The sequence below is a fragment of the Pinus tabuliformis genome, chromosome 5_1, assembly GCF_031772625.1.
Source record: "Pinus tabuliformis cultivar Carrire ecotype Pingquan chromosome 5_1, CPIR1, whole genome shotgun sequence".
In the NCBI taxonomy this organism is placed as follows: domain Eukaryota; kingdom Viridiplantae; phylum Streptophyta; class Pinopsida; order Pinales; family Pinaceae; genus Pinus; species Pinus tabuliformis.
Genome location: NC_142305.1, coordinates 861,397,931 through 861,425,525, shown reverse-complemented (window position 1 = coordinate 861,425,525; position 27,595 = coordinate 861,397,931). Strand labels below are relative to the sequence as shown.

Here is a 27,595-nt window from a genome sequence, read left to right as displayed (position 1 = left end):
GGTGGTGTTGGTCTTGGAGCTCCAACATTGGATACGCACCTAGATCCCTAGGTTAGTGTTAGAGCTTAATAGCCTGATGCTACCTAGAGTGGCTAAAGCTTGAGTACACCTTAGTCCCACCCGATTAGAGTACCCTAGTTAGGTATCTAATCTGGAGCACTGCGTGTGCAGTGACTCTTCATAGAGCATATCATTTTGAGATCTTCCATGTACCTCTGTATATATGTAATTATGAATACCTCCCTAGTTAAGAGGGAATGTTGAAAATTGTAACTAGTGTCAGCCTTCGTAATTGTATGAGTCATGATGTAATATATTTGTCAAAATAAAGAAAAAGAAATTTTATTGTCGAAGAAATTGGCTTATTAAAGCATGGGTTTCATGCTTGGGTCAATGGTTAATAGGTCAAAGCCTCCATTGCAGGCTTCTATGATTTGTGTCAAGAGTCCTTGTCCTTGTCATTATGTAACGGACCCTTCTTGGGCTTTATTAGTCAAGAAAGAAATTTATTTTGATGTAAATTAGGTCTTCTAGGGCTCCTCCACCAAGTTGGCCTCAAAGAAGGACAAGTCATCCTCATCAAGGGAATTAGACCTAATGGAAGCAGTATAAATAGAGGGAACTCGACCTCATTTGGAAACAAATTCAAGAAATTTGATCTGCAGTAGTTGGAAGCAGTAAAATGGTGTGAAATTCAAGGAGGAAAACCTAGCGAAGAAGAAGGAAGTTTTTGTCAAACAAAAGAAGTCGATTTTTTCTCTCTTTGCCTCACATGTTCGAAGGAGCTGAAGCTGCAGGAAGGTCGAAGTTGCAGACTTAAAGCTGGGCCACAATTCTGAAGCAGTAGGGCTGAAATTTTGTCTTTGCTGCAGTATTGGTGCAATGTTGTTGCAGTTGATCTTTGAAGTTTGGAAGGACAGTTTGAGGACTAACTTGGTGGAGGAGGAAGGTCATTTGGTCTGGTCCAAGTCTTGGTCTATCTCAATTTGAATTTGCTAGTGGAATATTTTGATTGGGTTTTCCCCTATAAAGGGGTTTTATCCCTGGCCGAGTGCCTACATTTGGTGTCCTTGACCTTCATGCTATGATTTGATGATTGCGTGATGAAAAGAAGATAAAAGAAGAACATAAAGAGAAGCTAATAAGACTACAATAAAATCACAAGTAATTATCAATATAAGAGAATCTTTCTACCTTTCTAATTTTCTAACATGCCAGGTCCACCTTGATTTCAAAGGGGAAGACCTTAGCAGACAAATGACTAGCTATTGCCCATTCCTCTTGGAGTTGTACAGGGGTTATCAATACACAAACGAAAGATGTAAGCTTCTAGTCCACATCATTTCCACTTCACCAAATGATGTCATGTTTCTTAACGAAAAAACATTTATCAAGGAAAACAAAAGACGCCTCCATTATTGCCAAATTATGATTAAATCAATGTAAAGTCATAGCCAACAATGCAACCATTTACAAAACTACAGTAGTGATTATGGAGAGCTTGGTTTACACATTTTTTTATCTCCATGCATAGCTCAAATTTAATCTTTATTATTGTGTACATGAATTTAATATAGTATAGGCATTCCAGGCTTTCATAAATACATGCCACTTAAGGAGAATAAGACATCCAGGTAGCAAACTGTGACTCAACTTTTGAATTACTACATTACAATTTCAATATAATTGTTGAAGTCAGAGAAGAAATGGTTCAGCTATGCTCTCTCTAATTAAAAATGTGTGTAATATTCCTAATAGGAAAATACAACAAATAACAGAAGCAATAAACTAGCTACAGCTACAAAATTCAGAAATACACCACCATAGACATTAAACACTGGAAATATGAGCAAAAATTTGAGCCATTGTATTAATATTGGTAAATTTGAATACAACAATGAGGATAGAGAGGCTTGCTATTGCAAGCTTGTGGCAAAACCCATGTGTCAAAAATGGCTCATGGAGCTAGTAAATCCCTCCCACATCAACTACACCCTGTTGTTGGGTTTCTTGTTGCTACTGGTTGGAAAGGAATAGCTGTTTTAGCCCTCTAGAGTGTTTAGAAAATTTTGAGAAATTCACTGTAGCCTCCCCTCAATAGATCCACAAAAACCCAAAAAGGGTTTGGTCAAAATCCAGTAGTCCCAGAGGCCCCCAAATTATGTGAGTTGCCCAATTTGTCTTCCTGTACGCACTGCTAGGAGAGAAGTTGTTGGATGCTCCCGAATTTCCCTCAAACTCACTCCACAACTCCTGCAAATTTTTCCTCAGAAATTCCCTTATTCCTCCAACCCCTATCACTCCAATTCTCCTTGCCCCACAACCTCTGCGCAAGCCTAGTCAGTGACCCCTTGAGCAGGCCAGAAATCGAGTAAATATGCCCTCCTAATAGCTCACTTCCATCCCTACAAAACTCAAACGAAAACCTGCTCCCAAGGTACAAATTCTTCCTACAAATTCCCAGAACAAGCAACCTCTTCTCCAGCTCGAATTTACTGCCCACGATTTGTCTTATGCACCCTAGAAAATGTGCACTACTGGCTGGAGTGATGAATGAACAACTTGGAAAGAGCTCGGAATGGTCTCCTTCCTCCCCACGAGGGAGACACTCAAGGTTCTCCGAAGAAAGGGTTGGATTCCCGCTTGGAAATCCTTGTGCTAAGCAGCACTAGTTGTCTTGAGCTAAGCAGCTGCAAGAGAACTGATATTTTTAAGATAAAATGACAAAAGACCCAAAATGAAGGCCCCCATCTTCTATTTATGCTTGCAACCCCTTTCTCTCTCCTTGTGGACCCTATTCTCCACTAATTTGCCTCCCCTCTTCTCTCTCTCTCTCCTTCCCCAAGTGCGCATTTCTCCTTAGGGGGTGCGAATTCACTCTTTCTGGCCCCCACAACCCACTAGAAAATCAATTTTCTCCTTTCTCCTAAGTCAAAAGGCAAAAACTGCAAAAATTTGGAATTCACTTAACAAAATTAATTAGTGGGGACATTACAGTCCTCCCCGCCCAAATGTTTCTTGTCCTGAAGCAATCGTAATGTTGGGTGTTGTAGCACTTGATCACCCTCGCATGTAGCCTCCTCCCCTGGCAAATCCTTCCACTGGACCAAGAACTCCCTGATAATCCTATTTCTGAGTTTCCTCTCACGAACCTCCAAAATGGCCTTCGGCACTAGTACTAGGTGACCCTCATCATCCAATGGAGGTAACTTTGTAGTGGTTGTGACCCGTTGTCCCAATGCCTTCTTCAGGCATGATATGTGGAACACATTATACACCTTGCTCCCCGCAGGAAGCTCCAACTCATATGCCACCTCCCTAACTCGCCTAGTTACCTTGTATGGCCCATAGAAACATGGTTTGAGTTTCTCTGCCCCCTTCTGCTTAAGTGATGACTGCCCGTATGGTTGGAGGCATAGATAAACCATATCACGAACCTCAAACTACCTCTCAATTCTATGTCGATCTGCATACATCTTATGTTGGTACCGTGTTGTTTGTAAGTTATCCCTGAGAGCCTTGAGGATGACTTGGCTCTCTTAGTTCCAATCCTTGGCCCCTGGGACCTGGATTTCTCCAAAAACCATGTCAGCAAACAATAATGCATCATAGCCATAAAGAGCACAGAAAGGTGACATACCGATAGACATGTGGTAGGTGGTGTTGTAGCAGTACCCCCCAAGGTGTAGCCACTTCACCCATGCACATTGTTGTCCAGTTACATAGTTGCGCAGATATCCCTCCAGCCACTTGTTCACAATCTCCATCTACCTGTTTGTATGGGGGTGGTAACTAGTACTAGGAGTGAGCTTCATACCCACTAAACTGAACAGCTCCTACCAAAATTCTCCCATGAACCTGTTGTCCCAGTCACTGATTATGGTCTTCGAAAGACCATGCAATTTGAATACCTCCCTGAAGAAAAGTTCAACGACCTGTGAAGCTGAGGACCTAGATGGTATAGCGAAGAAGTGAGCAAACTTGGTCAACCGGTCTACCACCACATAGATGCAATCATGCCCCTGTGCCACCGATAGACCTATGATGAATTCCATGGATATCAGTGTTACCTGGGAGCGGGAGCAAAAGCAGGGAGTGGGAGCGAAAACGGGAGCAGGAGCGACATTTTCAGAAACTCCCAGTTTGGGAGCGAATCCCGGAGCGTTTTTATATATTTTTTATATTTTGATACATATATGTCAACAAAAACATGTAGAATAATGAATTAGATATAAAAAACATAAAAGAACATAGATTGAACCATATAACAACAATCATCTAGAAGTTATAATCTTCATCAACCACGTCCACAAGTTAGTAACATAGTAACATACAACATATTGAGTCTCATGATTCATCAATCTTAAAGTTTCAAGCTTTCAAAATTCAATATATAACATTTATCATTATTGATCACCAAAGTTGTACTTGTAAGCTAAGTGTAACCATTACAACAAATAATATCTAACATGAAATGAAATGTTAAAAAATGAAATGAAATGAAACAACTTTCAACTTTCATGAAGCATCATATTCATAATTCATTACTAATGAGTTATCATTGCCAACTTCAAACTTAAATTGTCATATATTGATTAAAAAAATATCATAATAAATATGAAAGAGTCAATAGTTATAAAAGCTACTAGAAACTAGAAAAGAGAAGTAAATCTATTATCTATTTCTTATGCTTGGGCCTCTTGCCACCACGAGAAATGTCTAATTTTTTAGTCTTGTTGGAAAATCTAGATCTTTGTCATTAATATCACCCTCTAAGCATTAATATCCAGAGGTATCTTTGTCATTACCTCTGTATCTGTAGAGGGATCTTTGTCATTAATATCACCCTCTAAGCATTAACATAAGATAGAAAAAGCATAGCATGTCAAGTCAAGATTTTGTTTGAGTGATGCGTACATTTTTAGGAGGGTCATGATAGAGTTCGACAACCAATGTCACTAACATCAAGGTGCATAGAGGGATTGGTGCTCTTGATTAAATACGAGTTTCATACCCTAATACATGACAAAATTCAATGGAAACATTGCAATCCCCCAATCCTGAAATCCTGGAAAACTGATAAGTCTGCTGGATTTTGAATGAAATATAAAATTCTACTTTCTCCATATGAAATCCAATGAGGCCGGAACCACTCTCAAACATCCTGAGTCATTTCATGGTAATGTTAAAAATTTAAGTAAAAGTCACTTTTACTTTAAGAATTTAACATTACCATGAATAGCATATCAATACTAGGGCCTAGACTTGATCATTAAGCTGCCCCACTCAAAAATTATTTCTTTCCTTGAAAAAAATTGCATTTCAAACATTACTACAAAAAAAAATTTGCAAAAAAGGCAAAACACTCCCGAAAAGGCAAGGAGCGAAAAAAAATTTAGGGAGCGCGCTCCCGAGTCGCTCCCGCCCGGAGCGCGGATTGGGATTGAGGGGGGGGCGCTCCCCCGCAACACTGATGGATATACTCTCCACTTCCTCTTCGGAATGGGAAGAGGTTTCAAAAGACTAGTTGGGTGAGTCTATTCCTCCTTATTCCTCTGACAAACTCCACACTCCTGCACATGCCTCAAGACATCCCCTCTAAGACTCCTCCATGTAAAGCGCTCTCTGATCATCCAATAAGTTTTGAGAAACACTTGATGTCCTGCCATGGGAAAATCATGTGCCATGCACAATCCTCACTTTGAGTTGTGACCCCAACACCAAGTAGATCCTATTTTTGCAGTAGATCACATCGTCCACCCTATACCTATCATCTCCAAATGTGCCATCCACGATCTCGCAAGCTTGCTAATCCTTGGAATACTCTACCAACAGTTGCGCCATCCAGTCCTGGGTGATATCCATAAGAGAAAGTGTCGTGGGCCTTCTACTATGTTATGCTTGCCCTTGACATATTCTATCTCAAAATCATAGGACTGAATTTTGCTGACCCACTTCTGTTGTCGCTCCTGAAGCTCCTTTTGCTCCAAAAAGAATCTAAGGTTGTTGTGGTCAGTCTTCACCTTAAATTTGTTGCCCACCAGGGACTGTCGGAATTTTGCCAATGCATGCATTATGGCCAGCATCTCCTTACCATAAATGGCTCAAGGAGTGAGTAAACCCCTCCCACATGAACTGCACCTTGCTGCTGGATTTTTTGCTGCTACTGGCTGGAAAGGAACAGGTGTTACAGGCCTTTAGATTGCTCAGAAAATTCTGAGAAATTAACTGTAGCCTCCCCTCAATAGACCCACAAAAACCCAGAAAGGGTTTGGTCAGAATCCAATAGTTCTAAGAGGCCCCCAAATTATGCGAGAGAAGTTGTAGGATGCTCCCAAATTTCCCTCAAACTCCCTCCACAACTCCAGCGAATTTCTCCACAGAAATTCCCTTATTCCTCCAACCCTTATCCCTCCAATTCTCCTTGCCCCACAACCTCTGTGCAAGACTCCAAATGAAGGCTCCCATCTTCTATTTATGCTTGCAGCCCCTTTCTCTCTCCTTGTGGGCCCCATTCTCAAGTAATCTGCCTCCCCTCTTCTCTCTCTCCTTCCCCAAATGTGTGTCTCTCCTTAGAAGGTGCGAATTCACTTTTTGTGGCCCCCACAACCCACCAGAAAATCGATTTTCTCCTTTCTCCTAAGTCAAAAAGCCAAAATTGCAAAATTTGGAATTTACTTAGCAAAATTACTTAGGTGGGGACATTACAATGTGGCTCCTCACTAATGGAAGGACTCGTGGTGTGAGAAAAGAACCCAGCTTCCCATCAAAGGTTAGTATATTCAACAACGCATTTGATAAGGCTGTCTTAAAAAAATTCTCTATAAATATCATACTTTGGCTTCTCTCTGAACAATCCCTTGAAATGTTTCGTTACAAATATAAAAAGCATGTCAAAGCACTTCTCTGATAATATATCATCTGACTCTTGTCATCTATCACAGCTATGCGTCATATGGTTTGAAATAATTTTGCATCGGTAATTTGAAATATTTGATGAAATAGATACAGATCTTTTTGAAGTAATTCAATTTGCACTGGAAAGAATAGGATAATTACACCCAAAACTCTCAAGGACAACAACCAGCAAGAAACAATTATTCTTATAGAGTGTCATTCATGCTCATAGATGAAGAAAAACTAAAACAGATAGAATGAAAATATATATTCAAATGAAACTGGAACTAGACATACCATAAATCCTGTGATATTCTGAAGAAATATCAAGGGAATCTGGCGCTGTGTACATAGCTGTATGAAGTGAGCACCTTTTAGAGCAGATTCTGTGAATAAAATGCCATTGTTTCCAATTATGCCTACAGGCTGTCCATAGATTCTTGCAAAACCTGTAACAAGAGTCTATCCAAACACAGTTAACAGTTTGTTAGCTTTGCATGCAGAGACATTCATATGTAATCAATGGACTACCTGAAAGCATCTTAAGCTTAACAAAAAATTATGCATCATTTTGATATCAGAAATTGTAAATACTAAATAGTATTAATCTTACTGCACTTACTGTGCCATATAGCTTCTTGAATTCATCAAATACACTTCCATCAACTATGCGAGCAATTATAGAACGGACATCAAATGACTGTTTACGATCTGCAGACACAATGCCACGAAGCTCCTTTGCATCATATAAAGGTTCCTCATCTTCAGAAATAGGACATGTCCAACCTTTGATTTTCTCCTCATTTCCAGCCATATGCAAGTTTTTCACTATTCTCCTTCCAATGTCAAGTGCGTGCAGTTCATCTTGAGTCCATTCACCCAAAACACTTATCAGATATGCAATAATCTTATGAAAAGCTTGCCACTACACTTCATCTAGCAAGATTAAGACTTCTAAAGCTTTTAAACAGAAATTGCAATTAGAAGACAAGCATAGGGATTAAATAGACTCAAAAACATATAAATGCAACATAGTGACCAGCCAAATCTGTTAATTTTTTTGGGCTAGATTGTTCTCTGCTGTGGATAATTGCATTTATGACCTTTTTCCACATTTTCATATAGCATTCACCCCATAACATCATTTCATCATTAGCAATTATGTAGAGAGAACAATAAACATCAACAATACAGCGGAACAGAAAAGACCATTAGAAAAATAGCATACACAATAAAAACACCAGAATTTTGGTTGGAGACCAGAGCAAACCCCACAAGTGGGAAACCCCATCAATCAATTCTTCTTCTTTTTCTATTAGATATTCATCAAAGTTCAGCTCAGATACAAAGTACGAATAGCATGAGATATCATCATCAAATAAATTAGGCCACCTAGAGCCAATCCAACAGCAGACCATATCATACTGTTATAAGAACACTGTCACTGTCATACTTCACTGTTGCTGCCAAGGAGGTTCTGCCATCACTGTCATATCATCCTCATAGAGATAAACAATAGATCAGAGTGTAACTTCGACATCAAATGTTAATTTTTCTACTTCTCTATGCTATTCCAATTACTTTAGCCCAATTTACTTCTTCAATTAGCAATCTTTTCAACAATAATTAATTCTTTCAATAAACAATAGTAACTGAAGATAGAACAGTAAATGCAGTGACAACAGGAAACAATCAACACATCAACAAGAGACACCGATTTGGTCAAAGACCAGAGAAAAACCCCACAAGAAGGAAAACCCTTTGTAATTCTTCTTCTATTAGATTGTCTTCAAATGTTTAGTAGAGAGTACAATGAGCCCAAATCCACAAACAATACTCCAAGTCAAAGTTTAACTTATCAAAAATATAACCAACCAAAAATCCAAAATATGAGCCAACAGTCAAATCTGGTCAACTGTCATAAAGTCTGAAATTCTTAAAAAGTCAACAGCAGTCAAAGTGCCCTAACCAATCCTTCAGTCAACAGTCAAACAGCCCTTCAAGAGCTCGGTCAACAGCCCTCCAATTCAGCCTCAAATGCTGGTCAAAGTCAGCCCAAAACAATCCAAGAATACTCACTCAAACTCGGTCAAAGGAGATAAGATAAGATAAGATAATTTTATTAATGTCCAACAAATGACCATAATAGGTCAATGGGACTGTCGGTTACAAATGATTACATTATGCAAGTCGGTGGACCAAACGGTCCCCTTTAACATTTCTATTTAAAAGCAAGAAATACATCTAAAAGTAAATGAAGAGTCAAGAAGCTTCGGATCAAAGCCTGCAATTTATCTCTTGGGTCATCCCAAGTCAAAGTGCCCAGATCACCTTTGTTTTTGTGCCCAAAAATGTGGCCTGCCCTAATAAAAATCTTCCCATAAGATTGAACCAAAATTCAGCCCTAGAAAGTCAAAGTCAACGCTGGTCAAAGTTGCAGTCAGCTTCAGATTTTGGCCACCTGTAAATTTTGACCTCCTCCTTTGCATATGTGAGAGAAACCATGCAATTTCAGAGGTATCGAACCATATGAAGAAGAGAGATGTGTGTGATGATGAGTGTCTAAATGAGGTTGGGGTCACTTGTATTTATAGGCGTTGGAGGGGGGCTAATTAGCCTCTAGGCCGACCTGATCAAATGTCATATTGTGGGCTTCACATCAAAAATACTATTTCCCTTATCCGAATCTAGTGCTTCAAAAGTCAAAATTGGTCCTCACTCCTCTCAAAACAAGGAATCTAGTCCAATGATTGGAATTTGTCACTGACATGCCAAATTAACATCAAGGTCACTGTCACTGTTACTGTCATTCATCAACAAGGTCATTGTCACTGCCATTGTCAGTCATTGTCATTCATCAAATTCATTGTTATGCAAAGAGGTCACTGCCATAGTCAAGGTTACTGTTCTATATCAAGGATCACTATCATGTTAGGGTTACTACCATATTCAAACATCAAACACATTGTCATAGTCTCCAAGTCACTGTCACATATATTATAGTCATGCCTCTGTCACATGGATCATTGTCTCACTGTCAACTGAGTTGTCATTCATGCTATTAGGTCACAGTCATGTAAATCAATCTTGCATATGTAACAAGAATTTTGCCAGTGTCTTTTATCCAGGACACTGTTATATACATGATCACAGCCTCACTATCATTACCGATGTATAGATTATTGTTTCACAGTCAACAAGGCCGTGCACTCTCTGTCATATATATATATATATATATATATATATTGAGTTTACTGTAATATATGTTGAGGTTGTTGCCATACCAAAGGTCACAATCATACTATGTATGAATTTGATCCACAGATAATATATGCAAGTCACACAATAGAAGAGCGAGCCACAGATAGAATATAGCAAGTCACTGTAATGAAGCGAGCCACTGAAAGTGTTATTGTTAAAATTGGCAACTAGGGCCAAACTCCATGTGGGTCATCTTATTAATGGAAGCTGATACTTTTCTTGGATCCCTCTCATCGAGAGGTGTAGGATTGATCTAAAGATCATCCGATTCCGATAAGTGTTCATGGAGATATGAATTTATTTGTGTTATGGGACAATTCGTCAAGGTCGGCCAGCAACCAAATAAACCCCACTTGTGCTCAATGTTTTAGTATAAATAGAGGTGGCCTTCAAGTCATTTCAACACACTTGGGATCTCTTCCTCTCTACTTGTCTTTGGGTTTTAGTAGGAGGAGATATCCTAAGGGATAACGCTGCCCTAATCTAGAGGGCAGAAGCCGGAATTGCCGAAATTGCCGGAACTGCTGGAACTGCCGGGAATAGCCGGAATTGTCGGAACTATCAGGAACTGCCGAGAAAACCTAGAACTGCCAGAACTGCCAGGAATAGCCAGAATAGCCGGGAACAGTCGGGAAAGCTGACGCAGAGGGCGGAAGCCGGAACTGCCAGGAAAAGACAGAACTGTTGAAATTGCCAGAACTGCTGGGAATAGTCGGAATTGCCGGAACTGTCAGAACTGTCGGTAACTGTTGGAACTGTCGGGAAAAGCCGGAACTGCCAGGAATAATAGGAACTGTCGGGAAAGCTGACGCAGAGGGCAGAAGCCGGAACTGTCGGGAACTGCCGGGAAAAGCCGGAACTGCCAGAACTACCGGGAATAGAGGGAATTGCCAGAACTGCCGAAACTGTCGGGAACAGCCGAATTGCCAGAACTACCGAAACAGGCGGGAAAGCTGACGCAGAGGGCAGAAGCTGGAACTGCCAGGAACAGCCAAAATTGCCGGAACTATCAGAACTGCCAAGAATAGTCGGAACTGTCGGAACTGCCGGGAACAGCCGGAACTGTCGGAACTGCCGAAATAGCCAGAGCATCTGCCTCTGAAGGAGAGCAGCATGTAAGGGACAACTAACTAACATTGGGACAGTTGTATGGTACTTAGCAGCAAATACACCAAGCATGCAATGTTACAGCTAGCATGCAAGGGGCAGCTAGCATGCAACAGCAAGCATGCTAAGGACAACAAGCATGCTAGGGACAACAAGCAAGCAAGGGACAACAAGCAAGCAAGATGCAGCGAACACATAGGTCAGTATGGCAACATGGTGCAGCAATGGCACATAATGCAATACAGTGATGGTTACAGTGATGATTAATGAAGCGTGATGAGATGCAGCATAGTGATGATGGGTGCAGCATGGTGCAGCGCGGTGAGGTGTAGCATGATGACGAAATGCAGCACAACGATAGGTGAAGGAGTCACCTTGGAGAATCATTTGAAGCAGCATGTCTTCAACTGATCCCATGTATCATCTTCTTAGAGATGATCTATGCTCTTGTCTAGATAAGTCAAAGTGTTGACTTCTGTTGTAAACGTACTATCTCTCTCTCTCTGCTAAACTATTGAAGAACATATAAGAAGAATTGATCAAGGGTTTCCCCACATTGGGGTTTGTCCCTAGCTAGCACCACATCTTGTGTCCTCTTGTCTTGGCCTGTCTTCTGCGATTTATGTTTATGTTCTATGTGCAGTTTACTTTAACGCTGATGTGATTGCTAATCTGGAAAAGATATTGAGCTAACTATGAAAATTGAAATAAATTGCTCTAAGCATAGAACATACCTAAAATTAACATGGTATTGGAGCTAAGGTGAAGGTGATGCCCAAGCAAGAGTGAAAGAGCAATCACCAAAGACAGTTGGGAATCAAAAAGAAAGGATCAATGGATTCCTCATCCCTCTTCAAATTCACCAAGGGTGAAGTCGAAGCAGAGAATATTATCAGAATGGCGCAGCAGAAGTTTCTGATGTCCTACCTAAAAATCACTTCAATGGGAAGTTCGGATCTAAGGGTGGAAGGAAAGACAGATGCCTTGGTTGTAATAAGCGAAGGAGTGTTTGAGGTAGGGACACATCACTTGATGATGATAACAATCATTCCAGGGACATCTTCAATGATCAAAGGAATGAAAGGTAATGTAGGTCATCAAGGAAATGACCGAATCATCAAAGAAAGCAAGGAACCCCACGTATGAAGAATCAAATGTTGTTTCTGGTAAAATAAAGAAGTGTTAACTTGTATTGGCCCTCTCCTTCAGATTCTTTGGGAATCAGGCTTATTGATCGTAGTGCTTCAAGGCACCTCATCGGATAGAAGGGTGCTCTCTCGAATTTGGTAGAGATAGAAACAACCGTGGGATTATACTTGGAGTCAATGCCACCTATCCCGGAAAGGGTGTAGGGAATGTTACCCCTCAATTGAATGAGGGTAACTCTATTCATTTACAAGAATATCTTTTATGTACCTAATCGCAAGAAGAACCTGGTATCCATCTCGAAAATGGAAGTCAAAGGTTTCAGGGTGGCATTCATCGATGGAAAGGTACGTGTTCAAAAAATTGAATTTTCAAAGATGTTTTTTCTCATGGGTTCAGGGTTGGCAATTTGTATCAAGTTGCAGGATGGTCCATTAGGGATCATGTCAATTGGCATATCACATCTATAACACCGGAGCTCTACCTATGGGGCCCTACCCGATGTGAGTCAAATGGTGATAGGGATGCCTGAATTCAAGAAGAGCATGAAGGTACATGTCTGAGATGTACCAAAGGAAAATCTTATAAGGGGACCATTCCCCTCATGCAACAGGTCCACAGGTTTGGAACAACCCGAGGAGTTTGAGATTCATGATCGGGAATCTCATGTATACAGGTGGAAGAAAGCCCTCTATGGCTTGAAGCAAAACACCCCGGGCGTAGAATGAGAGGATTGATAGCAGTGTGATGAAGGTGAGATTCACTTGCAGTGAAACCAATCCAACCATTACCCGAAGGTTGTGGATGATAGAACTCTCATACCAACACCTTATGAGGACAACCTATTTCTAACGGGTCCAGACTCTCTCATTTGCAGAAGTAAGAGGGAGTTGGATTCCGGATGTGGAATGATAAACTGCAAGCCTATTACTACCTCGAGGATCTTAACTTTCAAAAGTTATATGGTAGTGATGTCGAACCAGATTTGGGAAAAGCCTATGAGTTTCATAAGCTCATTCGCGTTGATGTTCTTGGTGAACTTCCGTCCGGACATATGTTTTGCAGTTAGCATGGTGAACTCATATTTGGTTGAGCCTCACTGGATTGGTGCCAAGAATCTTCTGATATATCTTCAGGGCACAATCTCTCATGGATTGAGATACACTGCCAGAAATATGAAACTGCATGAAAATTCGAATGGTAACTGGGCACCCAGTGTGGAGGATCACTAGAGCACTTCTTAGTGCTGGTTCTCTTTGGATTCTTCTTCGAAGCAGGAAGCAGAAGTCGGTTGCTATAAGCACCGCCGAGACCGAATACATAGCTACAAGTATGATCTCGTGTGAAGCTGCATGGTTGCAGAAGCTCTTAAGTGAGTTGCTTGTACACATGATGAATACCATTGCGATTCTCTGTGACAACCAGAGGTGGGATTCGATTATTGAGGAATCCCCTATTTGATGATTGCTCCAGCAAATAGACATCAGATACTGCCTTATCTGGGATATGGTAAGTCGATGAGCGAGGAGGCTCCATCGCATTGAGACTAATGTATAGGTCATAGACATTTTGTCAAAGCCCCGGGGAAAGGTCAAATCTGTGACTTTCCCGAACGACTTGGAGTCATTGAGAGACCTTCTTATAAGGGGCCTGCATGTTGCATGCATTGAGCTCTAGGAGCTCTAGGGGGCTTGGAGTACGTACTGAAGCAACATACGATCACAGGGCGACTCACCCTCCCTTGGTGGTGTGCTATGTAAAAGATGACAGGTTCAACCTTCCCCTGTGATACCCCATGGCGACTGTGGAACAGGATGATTAGTTCTCTTGTGGGCCAGGATGATTAGTTCTCCCGTGGCAACTGTGGAACGGGATGATTAGTTCTCCTGTGGGCCGAGATGATTAGTTCTCCCGTGGCAACTGTGGAATAGGATGATTAGTTCTCCTGTGGGCCAAGATGATTAGTTCTCCCGTGGCAACTGTGGAACAGGATGATTCGTTCTCCTGTGGACAAGATGATTAGTTCTCCTGTTGAGGCATCCTACCCATGCAGTCTGGGACTCATGGGAAGTACCTCTCATCTGATCAATGAGCAGGGAAATGGGGTTTGGGACCATAGTAGTACTATCGATGTATCTACCGTACTCCCTATGCTAGGATGACCTCCATTGATCTGGGATCAATGAAACTGATCTGGGATCAGTATGAGTGGTTTGAGACACTCTCTTGTGATATTGATCTGGGATCAATAAAACTGACTTCGGGCCAGTAAGAGTGATGTGACACACTCTCTTCAAATGAAACTGACTTCGGGTCAGTAGAGAATGGTATGAGATATTCTCGATCAATTCTTCTTCTTCATGGTTCAACAGAGCAAAGCAGTGCAGGGCACTAATGGCAGAGATAGTACAATCGGACATATTGATCAGCGGATGGGGTTCTCCCTAGTTGAGAGGGAGTGTTAAAATTGGCAACTAGGGCCAAACTCGATGTGGGTCATCTTATTAATGGAAGCTGATATTTTTCTTGGATCCCTCTCATTGAGAGGTGTAGGATTGATCTAAAGATCATCCGATTCCGATAAGTATTCATGGAAATATGAATTATTTGTGTTATGGGACAATTCGTCAAGGTCGGCCAACAACCAAATAAACCCCACTTGTGCTCAACGTTTTAGTATAAATAGAGGTGGCCTTCAAGTCATTTCAATTTTCAACACACTTGGGATCTCTTCCTCTCTACTTGTCTTTGGGTTTTAGTAGGAGGAGAGATCCTGAGGGATAACATTGCCCTAATCCAGAGGGCAGAAGCCAGAACTGCTGGAATTGCCGGAATTGCTGGAACTACCGGGAATAGCCGGGAATAGCCGGAATTGTCGGAACTGCCGAGAATTGTCGGAACTGCCGAGAACTGCCGGAACTGCCGGGGAAAGCCGAAACAGCCAGGAATAACCGAAACAGCCAGGAACTGCCGGAACAACCGGAACAGCCAGGAATAGCCGGAACAGCCAGGAACTGCCGGAACAGCCGGGAAAGCTAATGCAAACTGCCGGGAATAGCCGGAATTGTCAGAACTGCCGAGAACTGCCGGAACTACCGGGGAAAGCCGGAACTGCCGGAACAGCCAGGAATAGCCGGAACAACCAGGAACTGCCGGAACAGCCGGGAAAGCTAATGCAGAGGGCAAAAGCCGGGAAAAGACGGAACTGCCAGGAACTGTCGGGAAAAGACGGAACTGCCAGAACTGCCGGGAATAGTCGGAACTGCCGGAACTGCCGGGAAAAGTCGGAACTACCGGGAAAAGCCGGAACTGCCGAGAATAGTCGGAACTGTCGGGAACTGCCGGAACAACCGGGAAAGCTGACATAGAGGGCAGAAGCCGAAACTGCCGGGAAAAGCCAGAACTGTCGGAACTACCAAGAAAAGCCAGAACTGCTGGGAATAGTCGGAATTGTCGGAATTGCTGAAAATGCCAAAACTGCCGGGAACAGCCGGAATTGCCGAAACTGTCGGAACTACCGGAACAGGCGGGAAATCTAATGCAGCGGGCAGAAGCCGAAACTGCCGAGAATAGCCGGAATTGTCGGAACTACCGGAACTGCCAGGAACAGTCGGACCTGTCGAAACTGCAGGGAACAGCCGAAACTGTCGGAACTACCGGGAACTGCCGAAATAGCCAGAGCATCTGTCTCTAAAGGAGAGCAACATGCAAGGGACAACTAACTAACATTGGGACAGTTGTATGGTACTTAGCAACAAATACACCAAGCATGCAATGTTAGAGCTAGCATGCAAGGGACAACTAGCATGCAACAGCAAGCATGTTAAGGACAACAAGCATGCTAGGGACAACAAGCAAGCAAGGGACAACAAGCAGGCAAGATGCAGCCAACACATAGGTCAGTATGGCAACATGGTGCAGCAATGGCACATAATGCAATACAGTGATGGGTACATTCATGATTAATGAAGAGTGATGAGATGCAGCATAGTGATGATGGGTGCAGCATGGTGCAGCGCAGTGAGGTGTAGCATGATGACAAAATGCAGCACAACGATAGGTGAAGGAATCACCTTGGTGAATCAGTTGAAGCAGCATGTCTTCAAATGATCTCATGTATCATCTTCTTAGAGATGATCTATGCTCTTATCTAGATAAGTCAAAGTGTTGACTTCTGTTGTAAACGTATTATCTCTCTCTCTCTACTGAACTATTGAAGAACATATAAGAAGAATTGATCAAGGGTTTCCCCACATTGGGGTTTGTCCCTGGCTAGCGCCACATCTTGTGTCCTCTTGTCTTGGCTTGTCTTCTGCAATTTATGTTTATGTTCTATGTGCAGTTTACTTTAATGCTGATGTGATTGCTAATCTGAAAAAGATATTGAGCTAACTGTGAAAATTGAAATAAATTGCTCTAAGCATAGAACATACCTAAAATTAACAGTGATGTGAGCCACAGTAGTAAATCAAGCCATTGTAACTACTGTTGAAGCGAGCCACTGCGAGTGTGGGCCACTAGAGAATACAATCTATAGGAATAATAGCGAGCCACAATAATAAATCGAGCCACTATAATTATTGTTGAAGCAAGCCACTGTGAGTGCGGGCCACCAGAGAATGCAATCTACAGGAATAATAGTGAGCCACAATAATAAATCGAGCCACTGTAGTTACTGTTGAAGCGAGCCATTGTAGGATAGAAAACGAACCACAAAGATACAAATGTCAGCCATTAAAATCACAAGCAACAGATCTATTGTATATTGAGCCATAGAGCACACAAAGATATATCGAGCCATGAGTGAGAAACTGTGTAATATGCGAATCACAAAATGCGAGCTTCCGAACTTGATATGCTAGCCTCAGCAAACCACAAGAATATCAACGCAAGCCATAGTTGAGTAGCAAAAACTTCAGTGCGTACAATAGTTATAATGCGAGCCATGGAGAACTAGATATGAGCATATTAACGTGTGCCATAGTTGAATGAGGGCCACCGATAACAAATGTGAGTTTAGGTAGTGTGAGCTCATCCAAGAATTCAAATCATATTGTATGTTAAACAGTTAAAGGTCTCTTATTTATATAATTTGAGGTGCAACGACTAGCCCTTTCTAGGGCATTCCTCAATCAAGCCGACTTACCCTTTTTCATTATTTTGCCCACAACATATTAACAAAAAACCTTTTAAATATATTTACCAAGATGCTTGCCCAAATAGTCTTATCACATCAATCAAATAATATTTCTTTACTCAATTTTGAACTTTCTCTTTTGGGGCAAGATGGGCTTCATTAGGGTAGTTAGATTTCCCTTTGGGGAAATTCATCCTGAGTCCACTCACCCAGAACACTTATCAGACATGCAATAAACTTATGAAAAGCTTTCCACTACACTCCATCTAGCAAGATTAAGACTTCTAAAGCTTTTAAAATAGAAATAGTAATTAGAAGACAAGCATAGAGGTTAAATAGACGCAAAAACATGTAAATGCAACATAGTGACCAGCCAAATCAACCTTGTTATCTAGGAAAGGTAAAAGAAACTTCACACGTCATACTAGTCAATTGGAAACACTTGTATAAGATAAGCTTTTGCTACATGATAAAGTATAACAAAATCAGAAAAATTATTGGCCTTTGATAGCAGGAGCAGTACAACAATAATGTCCCGACTTCTTTCCCCTAGGATAGTACAACCAGATCCTCTCAGCGTTGGCCACTTAGGAGGAGATTATCACCGTTAGTTGTGGCACATTTATGGTGGTGAACTATGAAGGATTTTCATTTGATTCTAATGATGATTAGGATGTTTCTCTTTGTCAGCGTCCAAAACCTTGGGCGCTTTCTAGAGGATCTTTCATGATGCAGTTGTCACTGGGATGCTTTACTCTACTAAATATTAGTAATTTCACTTTCTACAGCTACCCTTTTGGGTTCCCCTTTTCTCTCTTATAGTCTACTCTTTCTTTCTTACCTGAACCTAAGATTTCAGACCACTTCAAGATGCTCTAAGCACTCCCTATTCTTGTTGTCAAATGTGGCTTTCCTAGAGCCTGTTACCCACCAAAATGGGTAAACCCATAAGAGAAAAAATTCTCCTACATTTGCCAACCAGTCAGACACTAGCCAGCCAACAACCCCTGAAAATCACTATTTAGCGATGATATGCCATGTGCCTCCGCCATTTGAACAAGCCATGTGCCTCTCATCATTTGGCATTCACACTTGGATGAAGGTGGGTTGCTATTGAAAAGGTACTTTGACTATTTTGCAATTGAGTGCTTATTCTTGTTTGTTTTGGGCATTTAGTATGGATAAAGGGGTGATCTGGAAGATTGACTGATCTTGACTATAAATATGTTCTCTCAACTTACTAGCGGGGTTAATCTTTGATCTTTAGCACTACTTGGAAAACCATGATTGAGATACCGTGTTCATAGTCCCCTATACCATACTTGATCTCACCCCCATTCTTCGGGTCTAACTTTGTTGGAAATATTGAGAAGGGGGTGAATCAGTATTTCACTTACAATTAGTTAACCTTTCCTTTTCAGAGCATTAATTAATTTCAGTGTTAAATTATAACCATAAAACAATAGTGCACAAAATCAAAAAACAGTAGACACCAAAATTTAGGTGCAAAACCCTTCCAGGAGAAAAACCATCGAACGCTTCTCTAATAATTTTATGAGTCCATCAATGCTTCAGCTCCAACTGAAAGGGAGCCCCAACTCCCTAGTACTCTAGAGAAAGCGTTATAGTTTTATCGGGTAGCTTCAACTCCTGAAAGGATGATCCTACACCCTATTTTACCAGCACCCATTGGAAGGATGCTCCAACACCCTGCAAGCTTCAACTTGCCCTAGCACCACCCTACCACCCTAAGGTGTTTTCAGGCTCCAACCTAAATGTGAATTCAACCCCCTGCCCAACACCACCCAACAACCCTGAAAAATGATAAGAGTTTGACAATTATTGTGGGCTCCTGTACCAAGGATAATGACCCACTTATAATGAGTATACTGGAAAATATTTGTGGGCTCCCCTACGAGGGACAATGACCCACCTACAATGAATATTGATAGAACAATGAAGCCCCCTTAATGCCAATACCCTTCAGATGTACAATGATAATTAGATAATGGGACCCTTGCAACTAAATTATAAAACCCTTATTGCACATGTACCTCAGTTGCATGAGGGGACAATGACAATGATGAAAACCTTACTGCAAGATACCTTTACCAGTTGATGTCAGAATTGCCTCTACTTATTCTTAGTATGCTAAATTTGTGCTTGACTGTTGCAGGTCTCTGAAACCCTAAATAAATCCCTACTGCAGAATTTGAAGAATTGTTTATTGTTGCCAAATAAGTTGATGCCTCTGTCTGAAGATGCCAACTTTATCAATTTGATGCCCTGGAGATATCCTTTGTCCTTTCACTCAGAATCATCAATGATTAAATCACAAGGTTTCTTCTGAAGTTTGTTACCAATACAAATTTGTCAAGTATATAAAACAACTATTGCAATACAATGATAGGACTCTACTACAGCCATCAAATTCTAGACTTCAAAGTTCATACCATGAGATATACAATACTGTCTGCCACTGTGGAATATATTGTACCTATTATGAACTGATGCAAGGTGTGCTACTTCGTGTGTTGTTGAATGTTATCAAATGTACCCGATAAGCCATATTTCCAAATCAAGAGAAATGGGCAAATACCATTGATTTTTAACGATGTCATTATAACATTGATTTGGACTGCTTGTATAAGGTTGGCTTAACTCCTTTTGCTAGGATCACAGGCAATTGTATAAATATGCATATTCTTTTAGTTATGGACCATGCAAAAACTTCAAAAGGGCAAGATAAACATGCCACTAGGTCGAGGGCTTTTAAATACCACTGTCACTGCTTCAATAAATTGTCTTTGTTTTAATCATAAGGTCGCAGAGAAACTTCAAATCAAGCAAGTGTTTAAAAAAAGTAGAACAATAGGTTGAGAAGTAATAGGCCACAGTTGTTATCCATGATATAAATTACTTCAACTAAACTTCAGAATTCTTGGACAGATTGATGAGACAGAGCCATTACACTTACAAGTGATGCCACAAGTCGGAAATTTCCAACGGTGATTACTTCATCCACCACAAAGGTATTGAGTGTTGAACTGCTCAGATAGATGTGCCGAGTTTCACTTTAATCAACATTCAATTACATGGCTTGAAATCCACCAAAATATAGGCATATGTACCCTAGAAGATTGTTGCAGAAAAATAGTCGTAAGGTTACAGTGGATACAAGAGATCAACAGTTGTTTTCATGTTTGCTCCAGGAGAACTAAGTCTCAAAGATCCGAATAGTGCAGAGCACAAAGCGTTGATTGAGAGTCGGAAGTCACAAGTAATGAAACCTTCAACTAGTCTATTCCTTCCTTGGTGCAATAGTCACAGAGGTGAAGATCAAACCAACGAGAATTTGTCTTAAGATGTATTGCACTCTACCTGCAAGAACATAAACCCAATGAATCCCATAATTGTACCAATAAACCCTCTGCTCGTTAGATTTAGAACCCAAATACGTGTGCCTCTCGTTAGATTTACAACGCTCCTCAAGGCTGAAGGTAAATTTAGAGCTTAATCAAAAACGATGTTTGTTCAATTGCACATCAAGGAGGTGAGAGAAGGCATATTTTTATATCTTTTGGAGGCCACGAATTAAGGGAGTAGAATTGATGGTTTTGAGGGAAGATGTTATTTTAAAATTAAAATTTTAAAAATTGAAGTCCAAGGATGAAACAAATTACTTTTTGGGCTTATGATTTAATTGTATTTGAATTCAAAACCCCCTCATAGATAAAATTATCTTTGAGTCCCTCCATGAAATATTTAACCAAGGACTTTTGATGAAAATCCTAATTTCATGATTTAAATAATATGCTAGCCAATGATAGGGTGCCACATCATCTTCCTTTGGAGTTTATTCCCACAAGTTGGGTCCTTCATCTTCAAACAAGCATAACTCCCAAACCGTGAAGGCTCTCGTGGCATGCCACATACCACTGGAATCGACTCGACGATGAGAATCCAACAAGGATGATCCAAACTCGAAAACTATGATTTTCCATGTCATTTTGGTCAGCAAAAAGAGGGGCATCTTTTGGTGCTACTTGGGTTGACATCAATGACAACCACATTTCAATAATCTCCCCCTTTTTATTGATGGCAACATGTGTACTCCCCCTGCAATCACTACTTCCCCTGAGTCCATGCCTCTGATCTTCCTAGCCTGTTTTTTATCCCCCTTTGACATCAATGGCAAAGGGTGGCTCCCCTTGACAATTTGCCTGTTGTTGTGTACTTGTAACCTACCTCTGCTCCCCCTATCTGCTTGGCTGGATAAAAAGCATTTCAATGTGAACTTGGGAGAATCCCAAGTTTCTACCGAAGATACTCAAAAGTCTCGCGAGGTAGAAGTTTGGTGAAGATGTCAACTATTTTCTCCTTTGTCCCAATGTATTCTACCTTTGTGCTCTTTTCTGCAACCTGCCCATGGACAAAATGGTATTTGATAGGAATATGTTTTGTTTTTGAATGCATGCCTAGATTCTTAGAGATACTTATGGCACTGGTGTTGTCACAGAACATCACAATGGGCTCATCCACCTTTACTTGTAGATCTTGCGACGTTTGTTTCATCCAGAGGACCTTAGTACAACATGTTGTTGCTGCAATATATTTTTCTTCTACTGTAGATAAGGAAATTGAAGACTGTTTTTTATTCAACCACGATACCAAACATCCACCCAAGTAAAAGGTTGCTCCACTGGTGCTCTTGCGATCATCAATGCAACCAGCCCAATCTGCATCAGTATAAGCTGCAATAATCAATTTATTTCCTTTAGGATAACATAGACCAAAATCAGTGGTCCCTTTGAGATATCTAAAGATCCTTTTGGTGATGCTTGGAATCCCTGTCCAACTGCTTGCATCACATTTGGTTTGGAGGTTGTTACATACAATAGGCTACCAATCATAGATCTGTATAATTTCTGGTCAACTTCCTTAGATTCATCGTCCTTTCTTAGCTTGCATCCTATCACCATGGGAGTGCTAACTGGTTTGCAATCCTCCATTCGAAATTTCCTCAACATGTCTCTGATGTACTTAGATTGAGAGATGAATATTCCATCTTCTTCCTGAGAAATATAAAGTCCTGTTGTCGCCCAGATTGTACAGGCACCTACGACAACCGCTCAGAGCAGGGGTTGTCACTCTAATCCCCGCCCACTTCGTTCTAGTTGTCTCCCAACAGCAGACTATGGGGGGTAGTCCCTATGAGGTGAAGTGAAGGAAGACAAGTTGAGGACCAACTTGCTTAGGAGACACGGATGAGTAGCCTAGACACTTGGTTAAATTAGAGCAAGATTTATTAATTAGATTAGATTTTCAAGTGATGCGACCAGTGCCTTGATGGAGTCACAATTCTTGCTTATTGTAAATTTAAAACCAAGTGGCCGGATGGACACCCGCTACTTGAATGATTAACTAACCTATATGATATGCAAGTCCTAAGACCTATGTGAGGTGCAGTGATCTTGGTTGATTTTAATTATATGCCTAGTCTAAGTATGACCTTCCCTTAACCATTTTGACGCTGGGCTCCAAGGTAGCTTGTGGGAAAGAAGCCAACAGGAGGGGGTTTTAGGGCCTAAAATCCCACGACCAGGCCAAAGGAGACCCTAAATCCCAACGCAAGGGCTAGGAGAGGAGGTCGAAGCCTCTAGGGCTCACGGCCAGCCCTAGGAGGGCCAAAAATGATGACACAGGAGAAAGGCTGACGGAAGGGCCTTAGAGGGTGACGTTGGCCTTGGAGAGCTTATGCACAGGTTATAGCAAGGTACAGGTGATCAGGATGTGGATTATCGTCTCACGGCAGATGGTTTGGTCAGATTTAAGGATAGGATCTATGTGCCAGACAACAGTGAGCTCAAGAAGTTTATCTTGAGGGAATTTCATGCTAAGCCATATTCAAAGCACCCAGGGTATCAGAAGACATTGACAACGGTGAAAAAGTTCTACTATTGGTCAAACTTGATTTAAGAGGTGCAGAGTTTGTGGCTAAATGCTTGGATTATCAACAAGTAAAAGCAAAGTGTAAGAATCCAGGTAGATTAATACAGTCGATTCCGATTCCAAAGTGGAAATGGGAGGTCATTTCCATGGGCTTTATTACAGGTTTTCCGAGGACATCTATACAACATGATTCTATCATGGTTGTGGTTGACATGTTGACAAAGGTAGCACACTTCATTCCAGTGAAGTCTACTTATTCAGCGAATGACATAGCACAGGGCTTCATCAGAGATGTAGTGAGGTTGAATGGTGTACCGAAGAAGATTGTGTTAGACAGGGATGCTAAGTTCACTTCCAAGTTTTGGAAGGAGTTATTTGCAGGTTTGGGTACAGAGTTGGCCTTTAGCACAGCTTCTCATCCACAGACAGAGATGGTCAAGAGGATTTTGGAGGACATGTTGAGAATGTACGTCATGTATCAACAGTGAAAGTGGGAAGAGTATCTTCCACTAGTTGAGTTCGCCTACAACAACAACTATCAGAAGTCTCTAAGGATGAGTCTGTTGAAGGCACTCTATGGGCAGAGTTGTAATACACCCATCAATTGGAGTGATCTAGTGAACAAGGTGTTGATAGGACCAGACATGTTGCCAGAGATGGAACAGGAAATGAAAGTTATCAAGAAGAATCTAAAGGCAGCACAAGACAGGCAAAAATGTTATGCATATCAGCACAGGTTGTTTAAGGAGTTTCAGGTTGGGGAACATGTGTACTTGTGCATCAAGCCCAAGAAGAGCTCCTTGAGGATTAGATGATGCCCAAAGTTGGCACCTTGGTATTGTGGACCTTTCAAGATTCTTGAGAGGATTAGGCTAGTAGCTTATCGACTTGAATTGCCTCCAACAGTGAAAGTCTATGATGTTTTCCAGGTGTCATTGCTTAAGATGTATGTTAGAGATGTTGATCATGTGATTGACTGGTTTGTATTGCAGGTGGAGCCAAAAGGAGAATTCCAACCAGAACCTCAATGCATTTTGCAGAGAAAGATGCTCATGCTCTGGAACTGAGCAATCAAGCAGGTTAAAGTGCAGTGGAAGAACTTTGGGCCCAATGAAGCTACATGGGAGGTGGTTGATCAGATGTGGCCTATGTGTCCTTCATTGTTTGTCAGTTAGGCAAAGCAATTGTGGTATATGTATATATGTATATGGATGTAAATACCTCCATGAGTTGTGTTATAAAGCTCCAATAAGCATTATGGTTGTCATGATGTTATGTTTGTCATGTTGGTTACGTTGGTTTGCTTTCAACAAGTTGTTCATTGTAAATGCTGCAACAAGCTAAGTTATAAAGCTCCATGGGCAGTATCTTTGCTTTTCAGCGGTCTTGTTGGTTGTAGGTGTCATTGATCACCGAGGACGGTGTTCCCCAAAGGGGGAGGAATCTGTAACAGCCCTGGTCAAAAATCCATGCAATAAAGTTAATAAAGGCAAAATAATAACCAAGGTCATATGACACGTATTCTAAGCTGAATGTTGGGCAAAACATAGTGATGGGGGTCACTTGTGATTAATAAATGGCTATGGAAATTGGCAAAGGCAATGGCAAAGGCTTTGGAAAAGCATGAGGCATTAATTGGCATTTTATTTATAAAAATAATGGAAAATAGGAGAAAATGAAGGTGAAACATCACAGGTTGCATGTGAGGAGAAAATTGAAGGAAAATAAGGAAAATAAGGAAAACAGAGGCCTCAATGACAAAAGGCTTATGAAGATCAGTTCATAGCTTTTGTCAATTCAGCCTTTGGCACTCTCATTCTATTCTCTCTCTCTCTCATACTCTTGGACACTTAGAGTTTTCTTGGAGCACTCTTGGAGGAGTGTGGAATACTTGGGATTTGGAGCAAGAAGGCAAAGGAAGAGTAGGAAAGCGCAAGGGGACAGCAGGATCAGCAGCTATAGGGGGTTTTGCTTGCAGGGGCGAAGTTGCATGTATGATTTCCTTGCTAGTTTTCGCATGCATGGCATATGCATGTGGTTTCTTGGTTATGATCTGTCATTCGCATGGAGGATTGCTTGGATTGACAGTGGTTTTGCCTAGCCTTGCCATTTACTGGATAGCCATGGTGTTGTGGGTTCTATATTTTGTTTTCTGGTTGGTGCTCATGTTCCTTATGGTTATGAGTTGAGTTATTAGTTCCTAGAGCCATGGTTGGACAAACGCTCTAGAAGCCCTGTAACAGTTTGGGTAGAGTTACTAGTCCTGAAAGCCTTGGTTGGACAAACGCTCTAGAGCCCTTGGTGGGTTGAGTTACTAGTCCTGGAAGCCCTGGATGGACAAATACTTTGGAGCCCTGTGGGTTGAGTTACTAGTCCTAGAAGCCTTGGTTCGAACAAACGCTCTAGAGTCCTGGACATCTTAGGTAGAGACCGATCTGGTGATGGTTAGTGATGTCCGACCGTGAGGTGGAATCACTGGTTGAGGGTTGAGGTGGTTTGGCCTCTGGAAGCCCTGGTTTGGTGTTCTTGGTTTATTCCATGAGATCCCACATTCATGCTTGGAATATGGCATGGGGGTGATTGGCTGAAAGAGAGATTTGGTTCAGCCCAATCTATGGTCGGGTGGTACGTGGAAGTCCCTGACTTGGTTGGATTTGCATATGTTAATAAGAACTCCTTTTCCTTTGGTATTTCATGAGTAAATGTGCTTGTCATTATGTGGCTTTAATGGTTGTTTCATCATTGATATATCTCTGGTTATTTGCTGGTTATAAGCATGTTTTATGACAATCTTGATGTATGGCTCTCATCATGTTTTGGTTAGTAGATGAAATATTAATGAATGAATGACCTAATAGATAACAATGCAACTATTGGGAGGAGACATCAGTCCTCCTTGACAATTCTCAAATAAGTATGAGATCCCTATGTTCAGATCTGTTGTTATGACCTGTAGATTACATGTTTATGATATGTTTGACAAAATGCCTATCATGGCTGGTAGGGGTCAGGTCAAGTCCTTGTTCAAGTGTTTGCATTACTAGCCTTATTTCATTTTTATTTCAATTCTAGAAGTTTCATGAAGTTTTGGGCGGAGGCCCGAGTCCTAACCCTGAAAAAATGGCTCAAAATTCGGGGTCACTGGCACAGACCTACTTGAAAAAGGCCACAGTCGCATGGATGCCTTGTTGTGGGAGCGACTAGAGGGTCGCAATCGCATGGAAAAATTGTCATGGGAGTGACTAGGGGTCTAGTTCAACAAAACATCAAGTTGTCTCAGGGGTTGGGCACTTGGAAGGGTTGGTTGTCTCCTAAAGGTTTTGTAGCTCCTGAGGAAGTTCAGATTGGTCTTGTCTTGTCGATTCCACTTCCTTAATTGTTCCTGGGGAGTTGAATCATATCATAGTAACTCTTCGTCACACATTTACTTCGGTTGGCCGGTTAGTTTGGGTTAAATGTGGGAGGAGAGCGTTACAAGAGGATTATAAGAAGAAGTTGATGGGTAGATGGAGAATACACTTGAGGCACTTGTGGGGTTCGATTTCCTTGGAGGGTTCAATATTTAGAGAGCCAACAGTGCTGGAAGAATTCGAGCCTCAGTAGGGAAGTAGAAACAATGAGGGGCAGAGACAATGAAGCCGGAGGAAGATTTCCAGATCTAGCAAGTGCATATGTAGAGAGGCCGAGATTTCTCCAGGAGGTTGTGTAGTCCCAATGCAGAAGCTTCATTGGGCAATTTGATTTGCTGAGAAAGGAAGACGTTTTCAGTTCCAAAGGTCGGGCTAAGGTTCCAAAGTGTCAGAGAAGCATTCTCCCAATCAGCAACAGGCAGGACGGGTTGACTAACAGACAATCTGGGCAGCACGTGTAGTAGGCAGCCTCAGGTTGACATAGAACCTGCGCAGGCCTAGTTGGACAGCTTGCTTTTCAGTCGCAGTCGAGTGTCAGGATTGTTTGGAGTGAGGGTAATTTCCCTCAAGATATTCTTGCTAGTATTTCTCTCTGCACGATTGCCAGTTTCAACATCCAAATTGTACTTAGATAATTTCACTGCTACATAATAATAAAAACCCTCAGTTGCTACACCGGTTTTCC

The 27,595-nt window shown here is 41.4% G+C and overlaps 1 protein-coding gene across 1 annotated transcript in view; it reads right to left on the bottom strand.

The window, feature by feature from the left end:
- MCCB (3-methylcrotonyl-CoA carboxylase) overlaps positions 1 to 27,595 on the bottom strand; it is a 234,649-nt gene that overhangs the window by 123,573 nt on the left and 83,481 nt on the right. Inside the window, exons 5-6 of the mRNA XM_089433023.1 lie at positions 7,520 to 7,761; positions 7,195 to 7,359 (exon numbers count right to left, since the gene is read on the bottom strand). Of these exons, the coding sequence (XP_089289149.1) occupies positions 7,195 to 7,359; positions 7,520 to 7,761 (407 nt within the window). The remainder of the gene's footprint in view (positions 1 to 7,194; positions 7,360 to 7,519; positions 7,762 to 27,595) is intronic.